Source organism: Cornus florida, unplaced genomic scaffold (genome assembly GCF_030987335.1).
Source record: "Cornus florida cultivar Cherokee Brave unplaced genomic scaffold, ASM3098733v1 CherokeeBrave_3.0.0_Hap2_Chr09, whole genome shotgun sequence".
Taxonomy (NCBI): domain Eukaryota; kingdom Viridiplantae; phylum Streptophyta; class Magnoliopsida; order Cornales; family Cornaceae; genus Cornus; species Cornus florida.
In genome coordinates this window covers 55,753,015-55,763,339 of record NW_026775579.1, presented here as the reverse complement: position 1 = coordinate 55,763,339, position 10,325 = coordinate 55,753,015, and the positions used below count along the sequence as shown (strand labels likewise).

General features: G+C 38.1%; 2 protein-coding genes across 2 annotated transcripts; one reads left to right on the top strand and one right to left on the bottom strand.

Moving 5' to 3' along the window:
- Positions 1 to 1,750: 1,750 nt before the first annotated feature.
- Positions 1,751 to 5,546, bottom strand: LOC132273994 (probable protein phosphatase 2C 63). Its single transcript, XM_059775128.1, has 4 exons — positions 5,155 to 5,546; positions 4,466 to 4,842; positions 2,453 to 2,689; positions 1,751 to 2,143 (listed from the first exon to the last, which is right to left on the bottom strand). Exons 1-4 carry the CDS (start codon positions 5,447 to 5,449, stop codon positions 1,871 to 1,873), a joined length of 1,182 nt encoding a protein of 393 aa, XP_059631111.1. The 5' UTR covers positions 5,450 to 5,546; the 3' UTR covers positions 1,751 to 1,870.
- Positions 5,547 to 8,524: 2,978 nt separating this feature from the next.
- On the top strand, positions 8,525 to 9,586 carry LOC132272640 (uncharacterized). Its single transcript, XM_059773743.1, has one exon. It carries the CDS (start codon positions 8,525 to 8,527, stop codon positions 9,584 to 9,586), a length of 1,062 nt encoding a protein of 353 aa, XP_059629726.1.
- The last annotated feature ends 739 nt before the right edge of the window (positions 9,587 to 10,325 follow it).

The following is a 10,325-nucleotide window of genomic DNA, read 5'->3' as shown; positions in this document are numbered from 1 at the left end:
CCCATTTTAGTTCCCCTCTCATCTCGATAAAGCAGCACTTCAGTTTTCAGGATGCAGGGCTCGAAGAAGCCATTTCGGTCGACCGAAATGGCGCATCGATGGACCGAAATAGTGCATCGGTCGACCGAACCCCTTTGTGGACTCTCGGGATCTCCATTTCGGTCGACCGAAATAGGGTTCAGTCGATCGAAACCTTTTTAATGCTCTCGGTATCTTAGCTTCAGTCGACCGAAGCAGTGTGTCGGTCGACCGGTTCTTGGAGGCCTGCTTCGGCCGACCGAAGCTACACTTCGGTCGACCGAAGTATGCCTGCTGGGTCTTCCTTGTTCCTTCTTCCTTTGTAATCTACTCTTGATTCCGGGGAAATACTTTGAACCTTGGAAAAGTTTAATTTTGATCCTAATGAGCATGTTTTGACACTTGAAATGTTAGGTTTGACGTAGATGACCTCGGGTTCGAGTAAGGACCCAGTTGACAGTTCGAACCCCCGGGTTCGGGTCATCACACAACCGAACTCACAACGACAGCACCGTTAAATAAGGGATTATAATGGGGTGTTGGGGAGTCGAACCCTGGACATGTTAAGACCAGGGCCCTCTCTTTACCGCTGGACCAAACTCCTGGGGTTTAATTTGACAACATGAAAATACTAATATTTTATGATGTTTATTTGGGTGAGGTTAGATAATATTGATGAGATATGGGAGAAAACTGAACACTACCGATAAATTTTTTCTTCGAGCAACACAGAGTGGACAAATGACGAATAAATAGTAGAAAAAGATCACAAATTTTTATTTTTCTCATTTATTTGAGTTTGTTGCTCTTAATTTGATCTTGTTCTTCATATTTTGTTTTATAGTGGTGAAAAAACAAAATGTTTTGCTTCATAGCCATAGATGTTGTACGTATTTGAAATATATAGACAATTTGTGTGTAATTTTGAAGAAAAAGAAAAAAAGAATTCAACAAATACTATTTTTTGTTTTTAAAGTTGAACAAATAATTATGAAAATTAATTAAAAATTCATTTTTTTATTTTATCATAATCGTTATATATTATTATTATTGTTATTATTTGCATATCCGCAAGGCATGATTAAATAAAATATCGAATGTCTATTGTGAATGAGTAATTTATCGACCGAAAAATAAGGCATGAATAAAAAATTTACTATTACCGTGAATTTTTCTGTGATTATGTTGCAAGTCTGTGTTGTTACTAATTATACTTTTTTAAGTGATGGTAATTGTCATAGTTTTTGTATATGCAAATAACATACTTTTACTATCAACATTAACATTATGTATTTAATAACTATTCATTTATTTGAGAATGTGGTTGAGATATTGGAATAAACTATAACATGTTTAGCCTATCCAAATTGTTCATTAATTATGGTTGTTATAGCGGGAAGAGTCAACGGACTCATGTTTTAAATTGGGCTTGCTGGTTTGCTCTGTTGATACCTTAAGTATTTCACATACATACACAATTTACTTGAATTTTGCTGAAGAAATTTTTAACACATGAAATGTGTGTGTATATATATATATATATAGTCGAGGGTCTATATCACATGTAAAGTTGGGGTTGTGAAAGCATTTGTGTGAGTGTATTTACCTATAGCCAAATATGTATATATTATGAAAATCAGCTACACTGCTAAGACTCCATATTGCCAATTCCTTATCAATGATAAAAAGTGCAAAATGCTACCACAAATTTTGTACAGTTGTGCCAATACCATGTATAATCCATCTCATTTGAAATATCAACTTAAACTGAACATTCACACCAAATAAACCATGTCTTTAAGAACCTACGATTCTGTTATGTATAATTCTGAATTTAATTGTACTTGTTCATTCAGGAATTCCTGTGGCCTGGTTCCTCAACTTCATCTGCATTGAGGGGGAAGATGTTGACTGGTGCACTAATGCAATCAACAGTGCTATGCTTCCTGAATTTACCACCACTTGATACACCTTGATGGTGATCAAGATATATAACCACCACTGTGATATCATCGTGGTAATGACGCCTCGTTCCCCTTTCCATCTTTTTAATCTCATCATATTTCATTTCTTTCTTTTTTGCTGCCTCGTGAAGGGCAGCACTCACCAATCGTTTTGCTATTCCCTGCAACGGAAAATGCCAAGAAATAGCATCTTGTTAGGCACAATGTGAACAAAACCAGTGCGATTTTCAGCTAAACTGAGGAGCAGTCGAAATTAGGAACTATAAAAAGCAATGAAAAAAGAGGTTAGAAAGAGGCTCAAGCTTGACACATTGACCAGCGAGACTGCCAACACCTTACCACATAGTTCATAATCAAGGAAAGTTGGCAAATTAAAGTTGGACTTCCAAAAATTGTAAGTACTAATTACAGAATCTAAAATCTAATTATGATTAGTAAAACACAATCCCAAGGCATTGCATTGCACTTACAGTTCTTGGGCTTTTGAAAACAATCTGGACTACTGCTTCATCACTGAGTTGCTCCCAAAGGCCATCCGACGCAAATATCAAGAACAAGTCTTCATGTTTTAGCTCTCGAACCTGGATTGAGGGTTCTGCTGTCATTACAGGCCGTTTAAGTGGAATGGGAAATCCGAATGTGTGGAGATAAGAATCTCTAGTGAACTCTGGTTTCTTCAGATATATGTCCCCAATAGATCTCGACACCTAGAAAAAGAGTAATGTTTTACAAATGAATACCACACAAGGTTTAAGGTATAAATATGTAATTCAAAAGTCAGAGAAAAAGCTTGAAGAACGTACTCATGTTACCACACTTCTAATGTTGTCATTAAGAATGATATTACATATATATCGATCCATGAATAGGAGTGTGAAGTTGAATAAGTTACTCATGTTCAACTAAGCACAACATGAACAAATATGAGTTGAATGACTTGAAAAAGAAGCACGCAGATTAACATCATAATAGGCCAGTGGCCTAACGGTACCAAACCCCTACTTTCCATAGGGAGGTCAGGGATTCGAGCCTCAATAAAGGCATGTATGTGTAAGTAAAAAAGAAAGATCATGATAATACCATAACTGACACAATTTCAAGCCTTGAAAATCACATGAATGGCTAAGTCGAGAAGTGAAGGAAAATTGTTGGACTAACTGTTACAGTATTGAACCATTGAGGTCTCCATATACATCCCAGTTAATCAACCAAGTTGCATAACATTGTGGGCGAAGAAATGAAGCTTTCAGTTTGAAGAAATATGACAAGGTCATCTATAGATAAAACATGCATAGGACTAATAGGAAAGGCGAAAAGACAGAGCATAATGAGTAAATAAAAGATGAATCCGTAGAAAACATATCAAACATATTTATTTCACGTTTTCCTTTAAAACACTTTTACAAAAAACAACATCAAACATATTTATCCACACAGCTGACCTCTGCTTCCCATCAATTAACATAATAGGTTGAAGAAATTCCGTAAAACAGGTATAATAAAAGACTTAAAACAGAGCCAGAGTAGTATTTTACTTCTCCATTTTATGTTAAATAGAACAACTAAGAGTTAAACATAGATCAATCAATGTAGCAGATTGACAATGTCAAAGCAAAGGCTGAAAGACAAACATTATTTCAGAAGAAAAAGCAAGTGTTTAAACCAGGCCTCAATCCCGGTAAACCAATTTATAGATGGAAAGCATGAGCATATACTTTCATGGCCATAAATTATAGAACACGATGCAATACTACAGGAATTCGTTTAAAGTGACGATGACATGAGAACCCCTAAGCCACACAATTTGATCCTCAATGAATACAACAATCCCATATGATGAAATTTCCTTATTGCAATTTAGTACCTTGCATTTTTGTCAAATATGCAACATAAGATGACCTCAAACCCCCCAAAAGAAGAGAAACTATTAAAGTTTTTCTACAAAGACATATAAAATGTGTTGCATTTCGAAATTCAGAACAGAGCTTTTCACCAATCCATTCTAGGCATCATAGTGAAGTAATCAAACAAATTTTCAAGACAGGGTGTTGGAAATATATCCTACAAGGCAATATGTATCTGTATCAAACAGCAAAAAATGTCATAACCTCTGTCTAAATTGAATTGAACTTTTCTATAATTTCCAATCTTCATCCCCAATTAACAAATTGAACTTTACATATTATATTGTACCTCCAATAGATAAATAAAAAAATCATCACAACTAATTGACTTGTGGTTTTAAATTCCACAATTAGGTAAGAATCTCAACTAATTACCAATATTGTAGCAACATATTATATTATTCAATTGAGCAAATCACCAATGAACATTGTCATGTTAGTTGGGAAAAAACAAAAAATTAAATAACCCTTGAACTAAATTCTTGGCTCCTCCACCAATTGTGGGTGTGTTGGTCTTTGCGTTTGCTTCAACTTTCACAAAAAGATAAAGAAAGAAATAAATTCATGAACTCTGTTTACCTGAATTATACCCTTGATTCGCCAAACACCGTGATGGTTGACAACAATATGTGAATCATCAGGATGAAGAGCTTCCACCTCCTTCCTCACCTCTTCCACCGCCACATTATGATCCGTGGACAACCGCTCCGCCACCACCGCATCACTTTTCGTCCCACCGGAGACTCTCCGGCCTAGAACCGCCCGAGAGTCGCCCAGATTGGCCACGTACAGCTTATTCTTCGCAATCGCTCCGACCAGACAACAAGAACCTGCTGAAGCAATCCCTGGCTTAGCCGGCCACGACCGCTTCACCAAGTGCAAGAATTCTTGCTCTGTATCATCAAATGCCTTCTTAATCACATCCTCTGACAACCCTCCTCTGTCAGAAACAAGCTCTACAAATAACAAAATCATATGCCATAAGAAAAATTATATATATATTTGTGTATATAGGTGTGTATATATAAAAGGCCGACTATTATAGAAAGAGTTAGATGTATGCAATCTTATGAATACCTCCACTGTCCACAGGTGGGAGAGATACTGTTAAATAACTCTACCTCCACATGAGAAGAGATCGTGAAACAACTCTCACCTCCCCTCCCATTACAGTGGAGTAACCTTAGTTGTGCCAAAATCAGACCTCAGATGTGTGTGTGTATATATATATATATTGATGAAAAGATGTGAGGAAGTGTAGAGAGTACTGTTGAGGTGAGGGAAGAGGTGGTGGGAGAGGAATTTGGAGGTGTCGGGGCCGCCGTGGCCGTCGAAGACGCCGATGAAGGTGGCTGAGGGAGAAGTGAAGACTTGACTTTGGTCTTCGAGAAAAGAATTAGCTTGAACAACGGCCATGGAGAGGTCGCCGGAGGGGTGAGGCTTCAAGTCCATGTGCCAGAGAAGCTCGTCTCCGCTACCTCGTCGGCCGGGGCATCGGTCCAATTGTCTGAGAAACGACCGGAACATTCTTTCTCTCTTCTCTCTCTCAAAAACTAATATCATTGGAGGTGTTGGCTAAGATTTCAGTGACTTTAAGGTAAGAGAGAGAGAGAGAGGGGAGAAGACCATAAGACTGACCCGATCAATCAGAGCAAGTCGTGGGGATGTTAATTATATTTTCTTTGGAGTGAAAGATACGGTGACATAATTGACTCTTTGACTGATTTTTTATTTTCTTTATTTATTATTAAATGATAGATTATTTTGTAGTTTGTACACTCATGAAAAATGAGTGTAAGTGTTTAATTGAAAAAAAAATAATTAATCTTTCTCTTAGTTAATCAAAGTAGTTAATTGTAATGTTTTCAATTTTTATCATTTTTTGTTTTTTAGAATTTTCTGAAATCTTGGGGAGCAATTTCGTCTTTTTTCGTTTTGCGTGCCGGACACCGTGGGGTGTGTCGGGTTTGTCCAAGAGTTGATTGGGGCATTTATTTGAATTCAGGACTCTTGAAAATGTAAAGGTTGTCATTTCGGCATTTTTTTTTATATTTTTGAACCGAATGGTCCAAGGTGGGATCTGTTACTAGAATTGTTATGTACGGGAATTTTATTTTGGATCCATTGCATATCATGTATAATTATTTTGTGCATAATTTTATGTTGGGAGTTAAATTGTGTGGTTGTATTATTATTGGTGCATTTGGAAGAAAAATTTAAAAGGTTAGATTTTATTTAGTGTTGGGACACACCACTAAATATTTTGTGGCCAAGAGACCATTTTTAGTCTCATTCTCTCCCTCACTCCCTGCAGCTCTCTCTCCCTCTTCTTTTTCTTTTTCATTTCAATCAAGCTTTCAAGGCTTTATCTTTCCCTCACCTTTAGGAATTGATGGTACTACCTTAGGTAATGTTGGAGAGCTTGTCGAGGCTTACAATTTGATCAGAGCAAATCTCATTTTAGCCACCATTGGAGATTTCAAATTTAGGGATTTTTGGGCTAGAATTTGGGGCTTTCTTCAATAGGTTGAGGTAGGGGTTTCTAATGCATACTTTCTTTGAACTTAGTGAATTATTTCTCTATAATTTGACCTAGCAAGGCTTTAATTTCATAAAATTAAAATTATACATAGTTATGAAGGTTTTATGTGTTAGACGTGATAGTTGTGTATTATGTGAAAATATGAGTTCATATGCATGCTCAACTGAATTATATGAAAGAGCTAGTTAAATTCAAGGTGCTACATGCTTGTGTTATTATGTGTTATAACCATAATAAGAATTATGTAAAATTATAGTATGATTTATTCCTAAAGCATACTAGATGGATATTGTTGTGATTGAATGAAAATTATGGAAAATCATAAATTGTTATGGCATTGAACGACATGCTACATTCATGCATGACATTGGGTAAGAAAATGGGAAATGTGATTTGAAATAGAAAGAAAAGGGTTTTGGGGAAATGTTTTGAAATGGGGAGCGACATTGCATGACATTGCATCCCATTGCACGGCTTAGTTCATTCATGACTTGAATTGTTAATGTTGATATTGTGGTTATATTCTCCTCGGTATGGTATGATTCCGTTTTCCTTATTTCTATTCCTTATTTGGATTCATGGGGTCACAAGAGGTATGTCTTAGGTACCACCTACTGAGCAATTTGTTCACCTCTTATATTAACATTTTTCAAGACTCGGAGAAGAAGTGGTGAAGGATAACCCACCACAAGGTTGATGGGGGATGGAAGTTTATAAATTTTGTAATCTTTTGTATTACGTCTCATGAGTTGTAGAGCTTGTATTTTGTTCCATGGATAGTAACCTGGGTGTAATCAATGTATAACTCATGTAAATGATTTTGGGACTATGTAAATGGTATGTTAAACTTGCATTTTGAATGAAGGAAATGTAGTATATCATTTGGCAGTGTTTTAAAACATGTTTAGAGCAGATTGCAAAGTTTTCATAAAGGCGTTGCATTTCCTCATTTTCAGTATGTCCAGTAGCAGGAACCGGTCTCGCCGAGCCATTTCAGCTGACCGAAATGGGCACTTCGGTCGACCGATTCTTCCAGTAACTTTAGCTACTGTTGGGTCCACAACCGGCCGACCGAAATGGGTACTATGGTCGACCGGTACAGGAGGGTTCACTTCGACCGACCGAAGCCCCACTTCGGTCTACCGAACTGTTGTTGCATATGTTCCATTTTCTGGTATAGTTCACCCTGAGTCTTGGGAAGTTACTTAGAGCCTGAATGAAGTATATCTGTGATGCAATAAAGATGTATTGACACTAGATATAATAGAATTGACTTAGGTGACCTCGGATTCGAGTAAGGACCCGATTAACTGTTCGGACCCATGGATTCGGGTTGTTACAAATTTGGTATCAGAGACTTAGGTTCGAAAACCTAAGGACGACGGGTAGGGTTGACCTAAAAGAGCTAGAATTGGGTTTGATGGCATTACGTACTTATGTGGTTATTACTTTTTGGTTCAAAAGCATGACTTATAGCTATGTGCTTATGTGCTTAGATGTTACTTTGTTTAATATATGTTTATGTGTTTATTGCTCGTTGAGTTTATTGATTGTCGAGTGAAAAAGCATGATCAACAGTTTGATATTAAATGTTTATGTGCAACTACTTATATGATTAAATTTGTTTAAAGCATGCTTGATTTGTTTCGTGGTTAATTGTTAATTGTTTACTATTAATGAAAACATGTTTAATTGATTATGTGCTTAATGGTTAAGTGTTTAATATTTATGAAAGCATATATTATAGGATATGACAACTTTCATTTGAGCACGATAGTTATGATCCTGTTTTAGGAAGTAGTTGTACGTTTAGGTTTTTGTTGTGGTTGTTCATCCACTAGGGAGTGGATGTTTGTGTGACTAGTTTGTTTCGTGTTGACGAGTTTGAGGTTTTGGGGCAATGTTGTGTGTTGAGTTACGAAGGGTTCTGATCCACGTATGTGATGGGCTTAATCATTCCTACATTTATAAATGTTTAGTTCTTAATGAACGGATAATGTGAGCACTATAGCTCGTGGATTAAGCTATTTCATGTATTCTTGTTTTGATCTTATAGTTGCTTTTGTATAAACTGCGCTTTAGGGCGACGTAGAGAAATGGATCCGAATGAAGTTGGACAGCGAGCAGGTGAAAGGCCATCCCAACCAGTTAGGGTTTTAAAGGGACAGGGCCGAGATAGGGAGGTGAATGATAATCCACCAATACCGGTGGACGATATCTTATTAGCAAGGGCTATAGCCTTAGCCTTTCAGAATTTAGCGAGAACCACAGCTCCTCAAGTGGCACCACAACCGGCTATTCAGCCACAGAAGACGGAGATAGAGCGGAATCTTCGGTACCTTATTCAGTTTGACAAACTTATGAAAGTAACATTTGAGGGAGGTCCAGATCCGTTAGTTGTAGATGTTTGGCTTGATGAAGTTGAGAAACATTTCAAGGCAATAGTTGTACCCGATGATCGGTTAAAGATCACCTTAGCCACGTATATATTTGTTAGCGACGCGGCAATATGGTGGAAGACCATGACTAGTGCACATGATATTGACAGTATAAGTTGGGATGCATTCAAGAGTCTCTTCTTTAATAAGTATTTTTTGCAGACTAAGAGGCGAGAATTGAGGACGCAGTTTGACGGACTTGAACAAGGTGACATGCCAGTGACAGAGTATGAGAACAAGTTCACTTCCTTTTCATGTTTCGCTATGGATGTGCTAGGGAACGAAGAAGAAAAGACATGGCGTTTTGTGTACGGCCTAAATCGTTTTATTAGGCCAGGGGTGACACTTTTGGGATTAAAGAGATATTCGGAGGCGATTACAAGAGCACTAATGGCAGAGGCAGAAGCCAAGGACTGGCAAGTAAGGTGTGGTATTGTTGGTCCTCAGGAACGAGGTACGAGTATGGGTACTTTTTCTGGGAACCAAGACAAGAAAAGGCACGGGCGTGCTTCAGTGTTATCTCAGGAGCAGCGAATGGCAGGTACTACTCCTATTGTTGGTGCTTCTTTAGGGTCTTCTAGGGCGAGTGTGGTATGTTATGATTGTAGACAGCCAGGACACAGCAAGGCGGAGTGTCATCTTGATCAACCTAGTTTCAAAGTTTATTTTTGGTGTGATCAGTTAGACCATATAAAGAGGGACTGTCCACAGAGGAGATGAGGCATTACTATAATCGATTCTTGTTGTAACGGGGGGATACTTATGAGATTGGACGGATGCCTGTGCACTGTTGTGCTGGATGTAACGGGGGCTACCTGTAAGTTTTGTAACGAGGGGTTACCTATGACTGTGTCATAACGAGGGATACCTGTGAGTCGTGTCGTGTTGTAACAAGGGATACATATGAGTCGTATCGGTTGTAACGGGGGACACCTATGAGTCGTGTTGTGTTGTAACATGGGACACTTATGAGTCGTATTGGTTATAGCGGGGGACACCTGTGAGTCATGTCGTATTGTTGTATGTGAGTCATGTCGTGTTATTGTCTGTGAGTCGTGCAGTGTTGTTGTCTATGAGTCTTGTCATGTTGCTACCAGTGAGTCATGTGTGTTATGTCGTAACGGGGGATACCTGTGAGTTTTGTAACAGGGGTCTACCTACGATTGTGTAACAGGGGATACCAGTGATTGTGTAACGGGGGATACTTGTGAGTTTTGTAACAGGGGATACCTGTGAGATTGGGTGTGACAGGAGATGCCTATACACTATCGTTCTTGTTGTAACGGGGGCTACCCATGAGTTTTGTGTAGTATTTGGTTTATTTATGCCAGGATGGTGGACATGTCCTGCAATGTGGTCCCGGATTGGGGTGATACTGATAATAGTTAGTGTGTGAGCCCTTGGGCAGGATATAGATCAAGATGTTCTGTAATGGTTTCATGTTGTAATGTTGTACCGG